Raw genomic sequence first — 21345 nt, forward strand, 5'->3', positions numbered from 1 at the left:
CAAATTCACAAAGTATTTCAGTGTCACCAAACCCGTATTTTTCAGTGAAAAACTTTTCAGACAAAAAAGCATCCTCCAATTGTAGGTGAGGCCCGCGGGAAGAGCTCGGAGCAGCAGCTCTTCTTCCCCCACATAGCTCCTCAGGTAGTAGTGCACTTCCCTGCCCTCTCCCCCCCTCGGGGAAGGTACCTAACCCTGCTGGCTCCTTTCCCCACCTCCATCATTCAATAGCTAAAGGGCTAAACCCAACGGGCAGGTGAGAGCTGAGTTTGTGCCTGCGCAGGACTTGTGGGGCTGGTTCTCCACCACCCTGCCCCTTATGGGGTTACTGACGCATGTGCAAAACATGTGTGTGGGGTGGGAATACTATCATTATGATCTTGATCCGGTGAGGAGTGCTGGGCGTGTGCTGCCCGAAGTGAATAATGCTCCGTATAGATACACTCCCTCTAGACCCACAGGAGAGGGCAGGTATGCCAATGCCCCAGCCCCGTAGGCCACACACCTTTGGGGAGCGCTGCTGGATGTGCTAGTGCACACCCCCAGTCAGTGTGTGGTAGGCATCCCACTCTGTGTGAGGATTTGAGTCTATCACAGCCTCAGGGATAGAGTCTACCATGAGCTCAAGCTATCAGACCTCGTGCTTTGACTTCTGAATGCTCTTGGCTCAGCTCCTGCTGTTGATCAACATACCAGTTTGTCACAGTGGCCTGCTCTAGAGACTAGATCTGTGCTGTGCCTGGCTTCTCAGCAAGTAGGTCTGGCAGCAGCTTTCCCTCCCCGGCACATGCACCCGGAATACTAACGCCATTCTCCACGCTGCTGCTCTCACCTTCACTGCAAGCTGCTTTACACAAACTAGGCTCTTGACACAATGTAGTCTTAGCTGGGTTTCTGCACGTCCCAGTCACGATTGGCGGAGGGGTCCCAAGCCAGAGGAACTGCCTGAGAACACAAACACCTTTGTATAGGATATATGGGAGCACTGGCATCAAGGCATACACAGCAAAGCCCTGAGGTTACGGCCTTCTAGCTAGTGAAGCCACCTTTACTTTGAAAGGCAGAGTGGGACAAAAAATCACACTCTAAAGCTTTTCCCACACAAAATAATGGCTTTTTGACGGAATCAACATTTTCCACAGATTTTCCAAATTAAAGAAAAAATTGTTTGTTTCATCTTCTTTTATCCCTCATTTTCTAACTTGTTTTCTATTGGGGCGGGGGTGGGGGGAGAAGGAAGGCCACATTTGAAACAAAACAAAAATCTTCGTATTCATTGTTTTCATCAATTTCTTTTTTCAAAAATTCCTGGAAAAGTTTCAAATAGCATGAAATGGATTTTCTCTTATTTTTCGGTTGGTAGAAAGAAAGAAAGAAAACTGTTTTACCAGCTCTGCAGAAAAGCCTGTGTGTACACTGGCCTGGGCATGAATTTAAATCAGTTACACCACCACACCATGTCTGAAATGCAAAGGATAATCAAGAGGCCACTGATTTCATAAGGATCTTGGGAGCCATCTGAAACTATTAAAGGAAGACTTTCCTAAAATTAGGTGTCTCCCAAGATCATTATAAAATCAGTGGCCTCTTTATTATCCTCTGCATTTCAGATATGATGTGATGGAATCACTGATTTCAACATCCCTAATATTAGCACCACAAAGCTGGTTATATCTTCCCCAGTATTTTTCTCTCTCCCAGATCATTGCTTTGTCTGGTGCTGGCTATGATATGCAGACAAAGTTCCACAGTGCCATGAGAAAAGCTGAATTTCCAGCCAGACCAGAAGGAGGAAGCTTTAGAAATCTCACAAGAAAACAATCTACAGCTCAGCTTTGGACAAGATGTTCAGAGAATCTGGACAAATTTGTGGTGCGCATTCAAACCCAGCCTGCACTCCACTCCTTCCAAAGCCCACTCTATACTGGCCTTTGTTAGCTTTAATGGAGACTGTGCGGTCTATTGATGTGAGCAGGAGACTGAGAAATATGACTCCAGGTTCTACCCCTAGGTCTATCTTTGACAGTGTGTGCGACTGTGGGAAAATCACTGCGTCTCTTTGCACCTCAGTTTCCCCATCTGAAAAACATGAAAATAATCCTTTCCTCCCAGGCGTACTGCAGTTCTTTAATTAACTAACATCTGTCAACTCCTTTGAGATCCCTGGGTGGAAGGTTCTACAGAAACACAAAGAATTACTACCCTAGGTCCCAATTCAGCAATTTACTCAAGCATGTCCCTAACTTTAAGCCTGTGAGGGGTCCCAATTGGGACTTAATGTCCCTGGTGAAGTGCCTTGCTGAATCACAGTGCTAGTTTGCATTAGTCCATTTCCTTAAAGGATCCACAGCCCTAGTGCAGAAAGACACTGTGAAACCACTCTGCTAAATACAGATCCGGTACCTTAATACATCTGGCTCAATGGATTGTGAGGCAAGCTTCTCAAAAATCCTGATGAGAGGCAGGTGCAATGGGTGGCTGTCATTGTTCAGAGCATGTTGACAGGAGGTTATGATGGTGCTCAGCAAGCCGGATGCGCACATCACCTGACGGCTCTTCTCCGATTTCACCAAGGACTGGACGTGATCGGCCACAGCGCATTGGATTTCCTGGGAAAGCTGAAACAAAGAGAGGGCTGGTGTCAGTGTGCCTGAGACCCTAACTCCACAGGCTGGCTCCATGAAGATCCTTGATTTCAATGGGCTCCGGATAGCTGCAGAGGTCCACCCATGAGCAGCAGCTTGCAGGATCAGCGTCTACATCTACACCAATGCTGCTTCGATTAAATGCATTAGTGGCTGTGCCATAAAATTCAGCATCAGGAGAGCCCAGCCGTCTTCTCCCATCTGACTACTACTCAGTCATCTGTGGCCAAGCTCTCTTGCAGCAACGCCACATTTGTGAAGGGACTAGGGGAGCAGTCAGTCAGTTCCCCTGTATAAGGCAGAGATAACACCACTAGCTCTCTCACGATACACAGGGCCTGATCCAGCAAAGCATATAAGCACATGCTTAACTTCAAGCACACGGGCAGTCACACTGATGGGACCTACTCAGTGCTTTAGAAACAACCATGAATTAAGGCCTTGATCCACTAAAAATCTTCAGCACATGCTTAACTTTAAGCACCGCTTAAGTGCTTTGCTGAATGGAGGCCTTCAATTGTTCTTACGCACTTTTTAAAAACTGAACTTGTGTTGATTTTTAAAGCAGCTTGTAGGCCAGCCAGGATGTAGGAAGGCCCAGAGACCCAAGTGGACTTTGCAGGAGTAACTGTATATAGTCTATATCACCATAAATCTTTGTGAGATTGGGGCATTTCTCACAGGAGAAGCATTTGGATGTGTTAAATATTGTTGAAGGAAATAGTTAATACAAACTTTACTTAGTAAAGAATTACAGATGATGACATGTCCAATGGCATCAGACATGCAGAAAATGTTGTTGATGTCCACATTCTGGGCTTGATTTTGCAATGTTAATTGGAAATAACTCCACCAGGTCCACTAGACTGGTATAACACTGGTATAAGTAAGAGGAGAGTCACATCTTTGACCAATGTAGGCTAGATTCTGAAGAGCTCAGGGCTGGAATTTGACTTGTTCAATGCCCACTGTCAGGGCCTGATATTCAAAAGAGCTCAGCTCCCATTTAGGCATCCTAAATTAGGGTCAGATTTTCAAAAGTGCTGAGCACCTGCTCGGCAGCCCCCACTGCAACCTTAATGGCCAGATTTTCAAGACAGCTCCCAGCACCCAATATGCAGAGCTTTCTGGACAATCTGGCCCCTTATTTTGGTGTCTCAATGGAAATTAAGCTCTTTAGAAATCTAGCTCTAAATCTCCATTATTTATTCTTTTATCTCTATACAAGCAGAAACGTATATTCTCTCACTACACTTATAAGACCCCTTCCAGATCCAATACACATTTCTCTTCTTCTAGCAAGAGGATTGGGTGAGCTGTGGAAATGAATGTCTAGTTTAGAACTCTTTTATATGTTTATTGCCGTTATTTCACTTACTCTTCCACTGGATGAAAAAAATTATTATTTACAATCTGCGTAAAGTTGAAAAAAAATAAAAAAGATACAGATCTTGGCTAAGTGAAACTATAGGTTTACTCCAAAATAAATCCAATAGAACCATAATGGAGTACAAAAAAATTGATTGTTCTCATTATCACAGCAGCGCTGTCAATACCGAGATTGCCTTGTTTTGAATAAAATGTGCTGTTTTCAGGAATATTAGTTCCAGTAAAATGGTTTTTTAGTGAAAATGTTAATGGTGGCAGGAAACCAGTCTACATTTCCCCATAGACATGGATTGATTTTCCTAACACATATTACTTGCACCATGAGTCAGGGAACTGGAGGTTCAATTAGAAAGCAGCAGGGCTCACAGCTCTGCATCAGATTAGAGTCTGAGGGCAAAATGTCATCTAGTAATTTGCCCGACATTCTTAAGTAGTCCCAGCTTCCTCCTTCTAACAGTCCATTGCTTCAAAACTTGGTAGTTGAATTTCTCTCCCTTCCAAATGATGTTGGTTTGTTAGGGGACAGATAAATGTCTCAAAAGGTTCAAGGTGTGGATTCATTTCAACAGGATACGGTCCCCTTGGGCTTAAAAATGAGATAGGCATAGACCCACAAAACAACAAATAAATCTTGCACTCCCCTAGCACCTCTCATTGAAGGAACTTAAAGCCCTTTGCACACATTCATTGATGTAACTTCCCAAGACACCCTTGAGGGAGGTACTATTTGATGCTATATCTCATTGATGCACTTATAGAGGGATTTTCAAAAGCAGCTATGGTGCCTAACTCCCTTGGAAATTATTGAGAGTTAAGCACCTGGCACACTTTGACAATCCCATTTGTAGGAGCCTAATGTGCTGACGTTCAATGAGACGTAGGCTCCTAAGTCACTTACGTGCTTTTGAAAATGTTACCCAGAGCGAGTAAGTCACACCAAGCCGGGGCTGACAGAATTGGGACGAGAACCCAGAACTTGAGTCCCCTGTTGCAGCCATGAGACACAGTCCGTCTCTAGCACAACAGCTTCCTAATTAGGAGCTTACCCACTGGCATTAATGAGTAAGAAATGCCTGAGTGAATGCTTGCAGAACTGGGCTCTGTCATGCCACAGTACAACTGAAGCCATATGTTATGGCTTGCAGCATTCATGTGTGGTGAGAAGGGGGAGTGGGAAGTAGGCACTATGAATTGAATTGTACATATTACGCTTACATATGGAGACAAAGATGGCTTGTCTGACTTCTTTGGATGAACCACTTCTACTGTGCTTTTTCACCATGTGCTCCTGGGGCTCTCTTTTTCTGTTCCAGAGGCTCCTGCCCCCAGCAAGGTTCATGAGAAGTTCTGGAGTGAGCTTTTAAAGAAATGGCCTGGCTTGCACCACAGCTTCAGAGTATAGATCAGCACTGAGATAAGGGCTGCTGGGACTGCCCCGCAGCCATGCCACCTTGTATTCAATCTCATGCTGTAAGCGGGAGTCAGGGCTAGGATGAAAGGTGTCTCTTTGTGCCGCAGTAATTCCTGTTGGGGAATGAGTAGATGATGCCCCCCATTCAGCATTGAAACAGGCTGGTGCTAAGGATGCTAGAGGTGCTGTCTTTTAGAAGAGATGTACAACTAGGGACTTAACCATTAGTAATCAAGGCACTCAAAGCCCCTTGGAAAGTTAAGGGTAGGGGTATTAACCCTGGGGTCTCATCCAAAGTCCAACTTATTGAATTATATTCTGCTTCGCTAACATCCTCCTGCAGACTCGGCTGAATACTGTATTTTCCATGTTGTGTTCTAAGTTCTTGTGTAGTGCTGTGCCATCAGAACTCTGAGTCTGGCCTGAGAGGTGGATGTAGTGATCCTGATGGACAGTCAATAAAGCCTGGTAGGATCTTTCTGGATGAAAGGCGCAGCAGAAAGAGAACATTTCTGCATAATTTGCTACGGTTTCTTGGAAGATTCCATAGTTGGAGCCTGATTTTTAAGCAAATGTACATTTCTGAGAGTTTGGGCGATTCCAGAGAGTTTGGATATTTTTTCTGGAGAGTGTGAAGAGCACATTACACTGCCCCAGGGTAAGAGCAGCACAGTGAGATGATGTGCAGACAGGCTGCAGGTTTTTTGTTCTGTTACAATCGGGACAGCATCTGCACAGAGAATCTCATGTCAAGTCAATCCTGCAGCCCTCCAGATGCTATGACATCTTTTCATGGACATCTCTCAAAGCCAGACAAGTCAGCTGGGTCGGCTCTCCTCCTTTCAGGGTAAAGCCTGTGGGCGGGGGGGGGGGTGCTCGGGGGAAGATTTGGCTCCCAGCTCCCCAAAACAGGCTGCAGGACCTGCCCCCACACCCTGTAGATCTCCCCCAACCCATGCATCTGTCCAGCTCTGTGCCCCAGGCACATCTCCCTGCAGGCCCTGGCAGTGCAGCACCCAAGGAGGAATGGAACCCTGACTTCAGGTGCCTTGCGGACCCCTTACAGAGTGTATTACCGTAAGCTAAGGAATGCTATGTCATTAACAGAGATGATGATGTGCCTCCACCCAGACTGTCTCACCACCCCCACCCCCTCGGCACACACACAGAGATCCCAGGCCAAGAGAAGAGTCTCGATGGACTCCAAAGAAATTGTGCTATGACAGCAGCTGATCCCCTTTTCCACATGGGAGGGGAGATATCTACCCCTTAGCTTCCCCACCCCACTAACTGTGTCTGGCAATCCTAGAAAATTCATCCGCTCAGTAAGAACAGGAAGATACCCCGATACATGGCAGGCAGGTGGGTAGGCACAGGAGCGCCGCAAGCTTTTTTGCCGCCCTAGGCGGCGGAAGGTCCCGCCCCCGAAATGCCGCCCCCGACAGAGGCGGCAGAAGGTCCTGCCCCTGAAATGCCGACGATGACCGGGGCAGCCGAAGATCCGGCCGCTGCGGTCGCCTCCCCCCAAATGTTAGTGCCCTAGGTGACCGCCTAGGTCGCCTAATGGGTTGCTCCGGCCCTGGGTAGGCACTTCTCTGTTCCTCAGCTACTCCATTATTAATGCTGCCCAAACCCATCTTCTACATGCAGGACACCTGGCTGTTGGTTTCTCTGATCTGCAATTCACTTTTTAAAACGAATGTATAAACACAGAATTAAAGGGAGCCTAGCAAATTCAAGCAAGAAAGGCAGCAAGGAAGGATACAGTACCCACCTACATCCCCAGGAAAAAGTGATCAATGCTAGAGGGGGAGGGTGACCTTGTGGTTATGGCTCTGGATAGGGAAGATCTGGATTCAGTTCTTGGCTCTGCTTGGGCAAGTCACTCTAGATGATCTGGGGTGTCCCTTATGGCCTTGAACTCTGTGACTTAGGGCTAGATTCTCCATTTGCTTTGCATCTTGGGTAGTCACTTACATAGGTGCTGGGGGGGAGAGGGGGCTGCCACAACCCCTGTGGTTTCCATCATATACAGGATTTCAATGGCTCTCAGCACCCCAACTATACACATTGTTCCCTGGTCACTTACACCAGTGTAAAATGCTACCCCATGAGAACGGAGATTATAACAATATAGATTCTATAACGGGGGTTGTGGAATCCCCATCACTGGAGGTTGTTAACAACAGATTGGGCAAACACCTGGCAGGGATGGTCTAGGTTTACTTGGTCCTGGCTCAGCACAGGGGGCTATCCAAGATGACTTCTCCCAGTCCCTTCCAGCCCGCCGTTATATGGTTCTATGATAATGACACTTTAAATAGCACCTTCTTCTTTTTAAAAAGACAGTATAGTCTACTGGAGCCAGCACTAGAGTGGGAGCAAGGAGAGCGGAGTTCTAGTCTTCGCTCTGTCATTACTGTGCAGGTCACTTCCCCTCTTTGGGCTTCCATTTCCCCCACTCCCCTTTGTCTTGTCTATTTAGATTATGAACCCTCTAGGGGCAGAGACTATCTATTACTGTGTGTGTATAGACTATAGCAGAGTAGGTGCCGATCTTGGTTGTGGTCCTTTAGGTGCTACTGTAATATACGTAATAATAATAAATGCTTATGGGAAGAGAAGTGTCAAATATCAAAACAATATCTCATGGAACATGAATGTGGTGAATTATGATATTTCCACAACTTTATAAGCAGCAATTCACTACTTGGGGAGTGCAGTTGTGCAGCTTTTGTGAAGTGCCCTGCTATGAACGTTAGCAACAAGAGCAAACCATTTAGTTATGATTAAATCAAGGACTACATCCAAAGGCAAAGTAGTGAGAAAAGGCCTAAAAGCAGCATCACTGGGTAAGATGCAAGTAGGTATTAAAACAATCACTGTCTGCCTCTCTGGAACTCAGTATGCTTGGAGCGTGCGAGTCAGCACAATCTTTTGATAATGCACAGCCTTCTTCCTCTATCCATACAATTGAGTCACACACAAGCTCCCAAATCCAACCTGATCATGAGAGAGACCTGCTAAAGGTAACTGCAGCACAAAACAGAAAACTGGGCCAAGCTCAGACTGTGGTGATAAACCTAACCTGCAAGATTAATTAAAAATGATGAACTGTGTGACAGGTTTTGAATGAAGGAGTCAACTCCTAAGTCCCCCTTCACCTCCCAGTCATCACTGAATGACTCTACAAACTGATCAAGAGGAACATTCAGCACAGAAATATATTTTTAAAAGTGGTGTTCCCCCTAGGCAATACATTCTTTGTACTTCCTGGTTCACTGACAAGAGCTCGGAATGCATCTTTCTGTGACGTCACAAAGACCAGGCTCGGCAGTGACACTTCTGGCATCTGAAAGGCTTCGTCCTGGGAAATCATCCAGAAAGCAGGAAATGCCAAGATAACTTTAAAGAGGAGAAGCAATTGTAAAAGTTCGATATAAATATCCTTCTGTGGCAAATGCCCTGTGCCACAAAGCTTGCTTAGAGGGGATGGTAAGTAAGTTTATTTTGCCGTTAGCTTTCCAAATAGGCATCAACTTCATTTTGACACTGATGATTTTGCATTTAAGGAAAGAGAATATTTGCTTTGCATAAATGTGATCATTACAATGAATGCACAGTTTGCAAAAGCACCAGGGCTGAGTGTTCACATGAGTGATGCTCGATAAATTTCCTTTAAAGACTCAAACAGCACCTCTGCCTTTTTTTTTTTTTTTTTTTAATGTATTTATCAGCTTTTCTTTTTTTTTTTTTTTTTTTTTGAAGGGCTTTTAGCAAATTTTCATATGTCTCATTTGACATCCAAATGTTTTTTTAATTGCCAGTAGAGATGGCTGCAACACATAACCACAGATCTATTCTCACCAGCTGTTAATTGTCATTCTGGTCAGGTCAGAAGAAAAGGCTGCAGTGTGAGATCGAGTCTCCTGTCTCTTGCTACTTATTACCACTCTCAGTACATTGACACACTCAGAGTTACTTCAGCACATCACTGCTTGGGTCTGATAAAGGTCACCAAGAAGCAGCAAATCCAACTGGGAATGGATCCTATTTCCTTAGGTCAGAATCAGTATGCATTAATGTTTATTGAGTTCCACTAATGCTTCTGCAGAGCAGCGCTTGCTAGTTCCCCGCTTTGGTGAAATGGAAGGATTTGTATATGAAGCTGGACTGATTCCTTCAGGAAGATAACTCCATGCTCCATCCCAAAATGTCTTTACACAGCATTCAGACTAGCAAAGTGGTGCTCAGTGCCCACCCATTGTCCATCCCTGCTGTTGAAGAACATGCTGTTCAACTAAGCCCCAAACTCTAGGCCAAAAACCTTCTCCCAGACCTTTGTGGTGGATCCTGACTGACATTTTATTCTCCTTACACACAGGCTCCTACCTCTGGGAAAGCTGAACATCTGAGTCAAGATCCACTGCGGAGCTATCAGAGGAGTGCTTTGCCTTCTGTCATCTTCTGGCCTTCAGATGTGCCTCGTGTGACAAAGCACAAGCGCTATCAGCACACATTGCCAGCCAGCTGTAAGAGCCTCCGTGGGCAGAGAGAGCCCAGTGCTGTTCCACTGAACTCAGTGGGAGCCCTTTCACTGATTTCAGCAGGAGTGGAATTGGGCGCAGGGAGCATATGCCACAACACGACCATGGTATAGGGTTAGGGTTAGGGACTGAAAAACGCAACCTGCCATCTCCATTCCTTGCTGCAGATGCTTCCTGGGCTGTCAGGCACAGAACACATAGTGAGCCAAGCGCAAGGGTTCTTTCCTTGTTTGGAAGCAGAAATGAAGGCGCATTCATACGGACAAACACATGCCAAAACCCATTCCCCTTCTGGCAAGTAGGATGCTGCCCATGTACAGGACGGATACCCTATGTACATGGGGCCCACTGTCGGAAAGGTCCAACCATAAAACATTCCAGCCACCTCCAACATGACTACCAAGCCAGTGTATGGATGGGAAGAAAAGAACAGCTGACATGCTGTGTCCAGTGTGATGTGCACATACAATGCCACAGCCCCCTGCTGGCTTTTCAAGAGTTTTCCTCATTTCCCTTCTATCTGCTACCACTCTACCACCACGGGGAGTTATTTATCTGTCACTGATCCTTGAGCTACAGCTTTTGCACAAGACCATGACCCCCGCTGCCTGAGTAGCTCGCCACTCCGCCAGTGAGCTCCCAGCACTGTTCAATACCAGAAATGTGTCAGAGGCTGGCACCAGAAAGCTGACACAGCCATGGCAGAGCTTCAATCTATTGTGTCTCACCCATCACCAGTGAAGCTCAGGAGACTACATCATAATCGCGGGTGGTGCTAGGAGACAGAAAAACCTCAGAAGCACTAGCTGCTAGTTCAGCTTGTATGCAGAACAAATTTAGCCCAGAAATCACAGTGAGAATAAAATATGGAGATTCACACAATCAACTTCACAGAGTTCAGCTTCAGATTATAATGAGACTTCAAATCACATATATTAAGGAAGGCAGCATGTTCTACCGGACAGAAGCAGGGGACTTAGAGACACAGGTTCTATTCCTGTCTGTGTTGCTGATGTGACCTTGGGCTAATCACTTCACTTCTCTATGCTTCTATTTACCCTCCCACCCTTTCTTGCGTCTGTTTAGATTGCAAGCATTTTGGGACAGGGATTGCCTCTTACTATCTGTGTACAATGGGGCTCTGATCTCCATTGTTATAACACTAAATAAATTATAAATAAATAAATAAAATATTACAACTGCTACTGATTCCTTATCAAATGAGAGAAGGGGGAAAGACGAAAAGAGAAGGGAAGGAAAGATTAATAGATTCAAGTACGTTACTGAGACTGATAGAATTTGTTTCCCAGCTCTTCATATTTTTAATAACACTGCCATCTACTGAAAGTCTGTGGGGTTTTCATTTTCCCTGCCTCATCCAGCAGAGCTGCAGAGCCAGCTCTGATACCGCGATTTCTCTGACAGCTCCTCTCTCACATCCAATTAACTGTTCTACTTGTTTTTCAGAAATTAATTACAGTAATTGTCAAAATTTTAATAGCAGCTGGCTTGGCTTGCAATGAAGAGTCAAGAAACATCAGCAGTTAATTACACTCCCACCTTCCAGAGATGCTGATGAGGAATCTGGTTTTATTCCAAACCTCCCATTTATCTGCTAGTTGAATCCAAATATTTCAGAAAAGGCAGCAGACATACACTGGATAATTTGCTCGTTCGGTCAGGGTGCATGTGGGGAGAGCCCGAGAAAGGAAATTTCACCTGAGCAGATTCCTAGTTGTGATCAAGCTAACGGAGTGCCAATTTCCTGTTAATTGCTGCACCAGTCTGTAACTACTAGGAAGAGTCCAGGGCTTGATCCTGATCTTACGTATACCATAATTGCCCTGGTATCACCCCACTGGCTTAAGCAATTGACATCATTGTAACCGAGAGCAGAATTGAGCTCCAGGACTGTAAATAGAAAAATGCATCATGCATTGCTGGAGATACCAGGGAAAGTGCTGATCCCAAGTGCTGGCCCAAACAACAGCTGCTGTGTGGTACATGCACAAGATGCACTGCAGAGAGGGTGAGGTGTGGGAAGCCCGTTCCCTCACATGTGGGCTCTTGGGTCCTAGGAGCATGATGCGGAGTAGGGAGTACCTACCCAGATGGGGCATATCTGGATTGAGAAAAGCACCTCCCTGGTTTCTGCTGTGTGCTAGCCAATGAGTGAGAGAATTTTAGCCCCATCCATGGAGCAGAGCTCACAGTGGTCACTAGTGCGCATACTGCCCCCAGAGCACTATGCCCACCACTGGCCTCTGCAGACAGTGGCAAGTGAGAGGCTGCAGGAGGGAAGGGTTTGTAGTTAGCACCAGGAGGTCAGTCTGTGTGCACATGGCTGGAATGCCAAGTTGCAGCACCTCTGTAAATACATGCTTTACTAAAAAGTCCGTGTCGTTTACATGGAACAGACATGCCTCCTGGGGCACGCACAGGAGTGCCACACCGTTTTCCTTTTCCCAGCACAATCCCCCCAGGGAGCCTGCAAAGAGATCCCCATACCATAGGCCCTTACTCTCTCTCTCACACACACCCCGAACCTGTGAAGTCAGTGGCAGGAGCAGCTGTCCATATATGCAGCTCACTTTGCTAGATCAGGCCCTTAATTCCGCCCTTTATATGTTCTTAACTGAAAACAGTCACATGCTTTTAAAGCAGCAGCATCGACACCCACCAAGATAGATGCTTCTTAGCAATTAATGACCAACCAGGCAAGAACCTGAGATCTCAACTCCCTCCAACTAATAACAATTGCTATTATTATATATTATTTGTATTATGGTAGCACAGTGGAGCCCTGGCCTGTAAGCGCCCGCCCCTTTATTTTAGGAACTAGAGGCTCAGAAGCATTCAGCACCCACAGTTGGAGCCAGACAGTTCAGAGAACTGAGCTCAGTGGGTGCTGAGATCCTGAAAACCAGGCCCTGAGCTCTTTGGAAAATCCACCCCCAGGACTCAATCCAAGGCCACTACAGATCAGATGTGCCTGGAGGAAATTGATTCGCCTCAAACGGAGGAAGAACAGGGAGATGACTGCGTGGTACTTTGCTAGTAGAACTTGGTAAAGGTGTTTGGAGAAGATAAGATCCAAGTCTGTTGCCCCAGACTCAGCTGAATCACACCCAGCCCTTTCCTGGGCCATGGAATGGTGCCCTTCCATTTTTCCCCCTCCCACCATGTGATTCTTCACTTCCTGGCTCCTGGCAGAATGGCAGCAAGAATTCCAGAATTCTACAGCAGAGGCAGATCTTGCTGTATTTCCCCTCAGCCTAACCCAGGAAGTGCTGGGAGTTTTGAGTATGGCCTTGTAACACAGCTGATCTCAGCTCCACAAAGAGGCAGGTACACATCCCAAACTTGAACATTTATCCAAAAACCTACTTGCCCATCTCTATCTGCCACCCTCTCCATTAAACTTCCACACTGCAATCACATCAGTCTTGTAAACAAAACAGTCAGAGGCAGCCAGTAGTTGGATGGGTGTTGCAGAAAGAGAGGAAGGAGATGCCAGTGGTGAGGGCACTACCATTGGATACAGGAGACATGGGTTCTATTCATGATCTGCCACAGATTTTAAATTTGACCTATGACCTTGTCACTTACTCCCGGTGACTCAGTTTCCCAATCTGTCAAATGGAGATAACAGCACTTCCCTACCACACAGGGGGTGTGAGGGTGAATACATTAGCTACATTGAAGCTAAAATAGTCCAGTGATGGGGGCTATAAAAGATAAGAAAGAGTTAATTCAGGAGGGGATGCTTTTGGGTGAGATGTAATCCTGAAGTCCAATGCAAATCAGAAGACCCTCCTGCTTTAACCAACCCCTGTCCCTTGCCCCCTTCTTTGAAATATGTGGCTTTGTTTGCACTGGCTAAAGAAAGAGCATGAATCCACACACTCCTGAACACACTGGGCTGTTTACAATCCAAACTGGACAAGAGCCGGGTCTCTGATCATTGTTCATTTGATGGCAGTTAGAGACCCACTCATCTGAAAAGCAGAGTTGTTAGCCCCAGCTGTCCTGGACAAAGTGGGCGCCTTCTTCCGACTCTACCTCAATCCCCCCTGCATTTACCAACAGATTTGACGTTCTTCCTGTACTAAACTGTTCTGTAAGCTGCTGTGCCTCTGTTAAACAGCAGCCATATGCAGCCACAGAGGTGGCTGCATTTTAGTGGTGACTGAAGTAATCCTTGAGCATAACCAGACCCATTTTACAATTGGCACTGGGGACACAGAGGGACCAATCCCTCCCTGTCTCCATTCTTGCTCTGTGAGGGAAATAAACTGTTGCTGACCAGAGGGTGCAGCTTATTCCCCCATCCCCTTGCACCTGATCAGATATTCTGGCCAGCTAGTAGAGGGAATAGAACCAAGGCTCCACCCAGCCACCCTCTTATTTACTGCGGGGAGTATCCAGAGAGCAGCAGGGGCTGTGTTCTGCACCAGATCAAAACCCAATGGCACAGTCTAGCCGATGTGAGAGATCCTTTAATGTGAATGGTGCAATATAAATGCAAGTTTTTATCAACCCACAGGGCACCGCTTTCCTAAATGTAAAGCCCCATTAATCCTGGTTCTATGATCTCCCTGGAAAAAGAGCTCTTCTGTTCTTCTTGCCCTGATGAGCATGATGCACGATGGGCTATTTCTCTGTTAGTTATCTGGACTGACTTCAGTGATGCTGGTGTACAGGAGTGAATGGCACTTACAGCACGGGCCAGGTCAAAGGGGTGGAGGAAAGATGGCTCAAAGCACCATCTAGATGGAGATTTACCTCAGAGTGTTCCTCCTTGTAGAGCTTTGGAAGCAGCCTCACCATGACACAGACAGCACCCGGATGTATAATGGCACAGTTTCCCCCTTCCAACCTGCAGGAAACAGATGAGGAGAAACTGTAACAGTATTGTTGACAAGGTCACACAAGGTGAGCCAGTTCCCCAGTGGACAACCGCATTGTTCATTGCTTGCATTGACCAGATTCAGTGCTAAAAGTAAACCAATGGACCAGCAACCTGGGACAGCCAGAAACAGAAACACCACCAAGATGCACCCGAAAGGTACAACCAAAGCTCAAATCTGACTTGGTGGATCATGACCCTAAAGACACCCAGGTGTGCAGAGCCATTTTTCAAATGACTCTGACTTGAAGAATTTGCTCCATAAAGAGTAAACTACAAAAAGTCTCTGACGCCTCCAGAGCCAGTGCCACATTCTCTGTTACTTGAGATCCAAGATCACAACCTAGGATCCAGCACTGAGCAAGATCTCTAGGATTCCCCAAACCAAGAGCAGCAAGTGGGGAAGGTACAGAGTGTGAATAAAATCAGAATGCCTTCCTGTGCAACCAAACCCTTCCCCAAACATCAAACCAACTCAGAACCTGCCTAGAGGGGGAGAAAAAGTTTGTGGTTATTTACTTTTCTCCACCATTTTTCATTTTTGCCACATGCCTCTGCCCATTCAGGGAGAGGAAAATGAAGCATCAAAATCCACAGGGAAGTCTGCTCACGCCACGTTAATGGCTAGAAGAAGGACATTCTGGTAACGCGATGAGAGAGCTGCTTTTTCATGAGATTTCTAGCTCAGGCTTTGCAGGCTCAGGATGTTTGGAGAAGCACACAAATTTCTAGCTGAACCAAAGCTCCAGCCAGCTGAAAGATGTGGGCTGTACGGTATTATCAGATACACTGTTCTTTCCAATAGATCCTGGTGAAGGAAACTCAGATAGTGTCTGACAGTACTAATTGGATGTGAAAAATAAAACAGCAAGCACTATCACACTGTGTAAAACAGGAAGAATAAATAACAAGATAGGAATAAAAAAGGCCTTTATAATGAAAGTAAAAGAGAATAATGTCTGTAATAAACACCTGTTTGCCATTTCCAGGAGCCAATGCTAACAGATCTGTGCAAAGTGACTAACGTGGGACACTGCCCCACAGTGACCAATGACTATTACTGCACCCTCAAGGCAAATACTGTCTTATTAAATAGTGCTTGCAGAAAAAAATTACTTGTTTGTTATTCTTTAAGCTTAATGAGTCAAATTCAGCTCCAGTGCGAATGGCTGCAATTTCACTGATTTCACATCTACACCAAGGAAGAATGTGGCTCCGATGTTTGATGGCTAAACAAGCAAGGAGGCATGTTTTTTTTAAACAAACACAACGTTTGGGTGAAATCCTGGCCCCACTGACATCAAGGGCAAAACTCCTGTTAAATTCAATGGGGCCTGGATTCCATTATTTGTAGTTTTCACTCTTTAGCTGTGTTTGTTCAGCCAAATTCATCTGCTGCATAAGGCTGTTGAAATCAAGGGAATTCGTTACACCAGGGAGAAAGTGAGCCCCTTGTGTTTGGGGATGTTATGACACCGAACATGTCAGCAAAACTGCAGAAGAGATGTCAAGCAGTGTCACCAGCTATCACCATTCTATCAATATGTGGTGCCTTTCTTAAAGCCCCAGCTCCTGGAGTCCTGTGATTACATGAGAAACTCAGCTTTCATTTAAAAAAGAAAGACGTTTCTAGCCCTCACGGTTGTAGAGAAAATGAGTACCCTGGAAAACCAGCCCCTGTTAGGCTCAAACACTAGGAGGTAAATAAAAAGAGCTAAATTCATGATTTTTAAAAATGTTAAGCCTCTCGATTTTTAGAGGCTGACTTATGATTTCTGAATGCTTTGGGTTGACAATGCTGTCCAAGTGCCCAGCCAGTGCCATAATTATGGATGGGCTAGAGCACAAAGAAGAACCAGTTTGAATCTCTGCCTGTCCCTGAACTGCACATTCAAGGTCTGCATACAACCCCCCCTCCCCATGATCTTCCTATGGGCCCCACCCCCTTCCTTCCCCACGATCATCCAAGAGACCCGTTGTGATTATTGGACTTACAAAGTTACCCTAAGCTCAGCTGTAAAAAGTACATGAACGTTCATAAGATGTTACAATAACCATGAAAAATAGGTCAAGTTATTTTCAGTAAATGACTATTGTAATAGGTGCAACAAAACCAGATGGAGAAACTGTACAAGTCCAATGAAAACGGCTACTGATATAAGTCAAGCACTGTGGTGAGATCATATCTGGTAAAAAAAAATAAAATTTGGGAACAAAGTTACTATGCCAAGCCAGGCCTTATGGAAATGGTTTTAATTGGTGGACAAAATAATGAGGACAAAATATTCCACCCCTTTTACTCCTTTTTGGGGTTCTTAAGAAGAGACTTTGAGGGGTAAAAAAAAAGAATTCATCTCCCCTACCCTCCCCCTCCCTCCCCCCCGCCCCCTGCTCGTCCCCCGACCTGCCAGCACTGAAACTCATCTCGACCCATCTAAGGGACTTTCTTCCTGACAGGAAGCTGGCTGGCCTTGCTCTTGCTTAATGAACTTTGTTTTCACCTGTGAGTGCTGAAAGTCATCACATTAGGACCTCCACTCCTCAGCCCATCAGTGGGGAGATCGAATTATCAGCACCACAAAGGCTCCTGAGATCAATGTTCCCTCTAATTTTTGACAGGCCGTGTGCACAAAAAATGTCTTCTGTGCAAATTTTTGTGCTTCTGTGCAAATTTTTGTGCGCGCGGTGTTTCACCGTGTGCACGGTGTTTAGGATCTGTGTGTGCGCGCACACGCGCACAGCTTAGAGGGAACAGTGCCTGAGATCCTATATTATATTCCCTTCCCTTGTTGTATGACTTTCTCGCCCAGCTGTTTCTTTCCTCCTATCCTCTCTCACTCTCTTGGCTTTTCATCGAATCCTGAAGTCAACTATTCTGTGTTCACCCAAACCTGCCTCGTCTAAGGAGAAAGAATCCAACCAGACCGTAACTAACCAGGGGTCAAAGCTGCAGGTGTCATGGTGAACTTGCCAGCCAAAGCATCCACTCGTAACTAACCAGCGGTCCAGAGTTCCAAAAACATCAACACAAGCCGTATTTCTCCCATCTTTTCTATCCTGTCTCTCCTTCTCCTTGGGTTTGTCTGCTTGTTAAGAGCAGGATAAGTGAATGCCCTCTACACAACAGGGTGGAATAAAATTAACCCTTTGCTTTTCATCAAGGGAAAGTTGTTCTGAAAATAAAAGACTCTGATATTCTGACTCCAAAAGGAAACAGATTTTGAGAAGGTCTGACTACGTTTGTTTTGCACAATCACTCACCAAAGTTTCAATAGAAATCTAGTTTTAACTTCATGTGTTAAATCAATAAAGTTTCAATCTGAATGAAAGCTTTTTGGGTGTTTGCCACGTAAACAAGGAAAATCAAGCACTCTGTTTAAAAACAACCCCGAACCGTAGGGTTGCCCTGGAGTCTCCAGGAATTAAAGATTAATCTTTAATTAAAGATTATGTCACGGGATAAAACTGCCAGGAATGCTTCTACCAAACTTGATAACCCTACCTGCCTATCACTGTTTAACCTTGGACAGTGAAAGGGTTTATAAACACCTTTAACTCTTTAGGTCTTTCAGAGCAATTTCAGTACAACACCTACCTACCTCCCCCATGATCTTCCAATAGGCCCCAGGCCATCTCCTCTCTCCCCAATGATCTTCCAAAAGGCCCCATCTCCGTGCCTGCCATACTCCAATAGGCCACAGCTCCCTCCCCACTACTATCCTGTGAAAGGCCCTGTCTCCCTCTCCCCACTGCATGGCCCTGACCGAGACCATCCGGTGCCATCACATTGGTGATCCCAAATCCAATTGGGAGGCGCCGCTATTTAAAACTAAGACAGAGGGGGTGCTGGGGACAAAGCGAGCTGCCCTGTTGAAGCTGAAGAGCCATTAAGCACAGTGAGTCTATGGAAAGGCAGTTGCTGCCACCATTCTGCAGCAGGGGGGAATCTGGTTCCCAGAGATCAGCCTCCATTAAAACAGCTTGCAGCAAAATATTCTTTCTAATCAAAGGAATGCAAGAGGGAGAGCGCCCGTCTGTCGTACAAATCGCTTTAGGCATTTGCACTGGAGCCAGAAACCCCCCTCATCTTCTCACAGGCCATAGCCAGTGGGGAGTGGTTTCAACGGAGTCTGTCCTCACTCAAAGAGGCTGCACTTCAGATGAGATTGAAGAGCCCAATCCTGCATGGCCCTGCACCCTGTATAATCATTTACAGTAGGGCAAAGCAGGCATGAAGTACTACCAGATCAGAATAGCAGGATTTCACACCCACTGGGCACACAGGGAAGTGACTGCACAAGTCACCAGGCCCTTGGACTTCATCCCCTCCTTTCCCCAGGCACCTACTTTTCACTAACTTTTCAGTACTCGCCTGCAGGTTGGGGCCTCACAGGCCACACATGATTGTTGCACATTGGTTCCCACTATACAGGGCCGGCTCCAGGCACCAGTTAAGGAAGCAGGTGCCTGGGGAGGCCAATAGAAAGGGGCGGCACTCCATCCGTTATTGGGACGGCACATCCCGGTCTGCGGCGGCAATTCGGCGGCGGGTCCCTCAGTCCCTCTCTTCCTCTTCGGCGGCAACTCAATCGGGTTTTTCTTTTTTCTCTCTCTCTCTCTCCGCTTGGGGCGGCAAAAAAGCTGGAGCCGGCCCTGCCACTATAGACCTGCCCGGCCTAGTAGAGCACCGGGGGCTGCAGCCTCTCACAGGGGGAAGTGTGAAGAGGGAGAAGCAGCTAAGGGGAAGCTGCAGGTTATCAGGAAAGCCAACCGTGTGCACTGGATTTCCCATGTCTATTTGCAGAGCATTCAATGCTGAGGCCTAGGCAGTGGCAGTGAAAGCTTCCCCACCCTCTTTGCAAGCCTCCTGGCTGCTGAGCTCAGCTCCCTCCTCTGCTGATGCCTCTGGTTAACATGGCTCCGCTCATGTCTCCAGGCGCCATCTCCTCAGGACACAAGGGGGCTCAAAAAGCTGAGGCACCGAAAATCAGAGGCCACTTGTATCTGACTGATCCAGCCAGAGTCCCATAATACAACCCCACAGTTCCCGACTCAGTCCCTGGGAGGCAGTACTAGAGAGGGGTCCAAGTAGGGCTTTGCCCTGGGGCACTTCTCAGGCCTAGTATCCTGGAGTAAGCATTCTAGTCCTTCACTCTCATAAGGGAACCTAACTACAGGCTGGTGGGTCTCATTGGGAAAAATATGTCATCTGTGATATCAGGGCAGGGGACAGGGGACTGTCCATTGTTCTGCTGTCATCCAGCCAGAGCTGTTACCTCATGCCTCCTGGTTGCCAGTCACTCCTCCTGTCCCCTGCTGCTGCCAGTCCCTGCTTGGCTCTCTGCTTCTCACCCAGCCTCTGCCCCAGCTCAGCCCGCTGCCCAGCCTGAGCGAGCCCCCTGCCTGCTGACCCAGGTCCCTCCAAGTTTCTCCTGGGCCAGGGGAAGAACACTAGTGAATGTGCCTCTCAGCATATTTGCCACAGCATTTCATCTGAACTAGCTAGCCATTCCCAGTGGAGAAGCAGGGCATTCAGTAAGCATCTCTTGTGACCTGCTTTGAAGCCATTCTGACAGCTGGCCAAGGAAAACTACAAGGATTTTTTCACACGCCTTCAGATAATGCACAGATGAATCACGGAGGGCCAAATGCTGAGGTGCTAACCCAGTTTGCATTTAGCATTTACTTGACCAAGATTCCTATTAACTTCAACAAGCATTTCCTATGAGTCAGGACGTCAAGGTTCGGCCTTTAAATGCGACTTAGTCATTTTCCTTCTTTAAAGATAGCTGGAGATGCCTCCATGGTGACATGGCCAGCTCTGTAATCCATTGCCGCTTGGATTCTAGCTCCAAGCAGAAATACAGTGGATAGTATGTGTAGTAAGAGGAGGCCCTGAGATATAAACCTTGGTATCAGAGGCCCAGTATGAGGCCTAAGGCCTGAACTAAAGTAATGGTCAAGACTTTGCTAACATAAAGCAAAGTTAAGCTGTGAGCCAGAGGCAGGCCCTGCTCACAGAAGCTGGCAAGGAAAGGGCTGATGCTGCAAAAAGAGACATATCTGGTGTCCAGTACCTTTTAGGTATCAGAACATTCGCATACTTGTACATTCCACACACAACAAGGAACAGGCTGACCCATCCCAATGACAGGGCCAAAAGGGGAATATGATGGATAGTGTTGTTTTGTTTGAACCAACATGTACAAGGTGAGAGGCGGCACCTCACTACGTAGAGGGGTTCTACCTTGCTGCGTAGGGGGGTTGCACCTCAATACATCAGGAGTGATGTGTAACTTGTTTGTATCTGTGTATAAGAATGCATCCCTGAGTGGATATCTTTGTCCAGCCTAGGGGGCAGTGGAAAGTCCCGCCACTGACTGAGCTGAGTCCATTGTCAGATAGCACATAAGTACTGGCTAGCCGCACCTTAGCAGCACCTTG

The 21345-nt window shown here is 46.5% G+C and overlaps 1 protein-coding gene across 1 annotated transcript in view; it reads right to left on the bottom strand.

Moving 5' to 3' along the window:
* Positions 1-21345, bottom strand: part of WDFY4 (WDFY family member 4) — a 230467-nt gene that overhangs the window by 163921 nt on the left and 45201 nt on the right. The window contains exons 12-14 of the mRNA XM_026658165.2: positions 14778-14871; positions 2404-2618; positions 833-945 (exon numbers count right to left, since the gene is read on the bottom strand). Of these exons, the coding sequence (XP_026513950.1) occupies positions 833-945; positions 2404-2618; positions 14778-14871 (422 nt within the window). The remainder of the gene's footprint in view (positions 1-832; positions 946-2403; positions 2619-14777; positions 14872-21345) is intronic.

This window comes from Terrapene carolina, unplaced genomic scaffold (assembly GCF_002925995.2).
Source record: "Terrapene carolina triunguis isolate 2854851 unplaced genomic scaffold, T_m_triunguis-2.0 Scaffold402, whole genome shotgun sequence".
In the NCBI taxonomy this organism is placed as follows: Eukaryota; Metazoa; Chordata; order Testudines; family Emydidae; genus Terrapene; species Terrapene triunguis.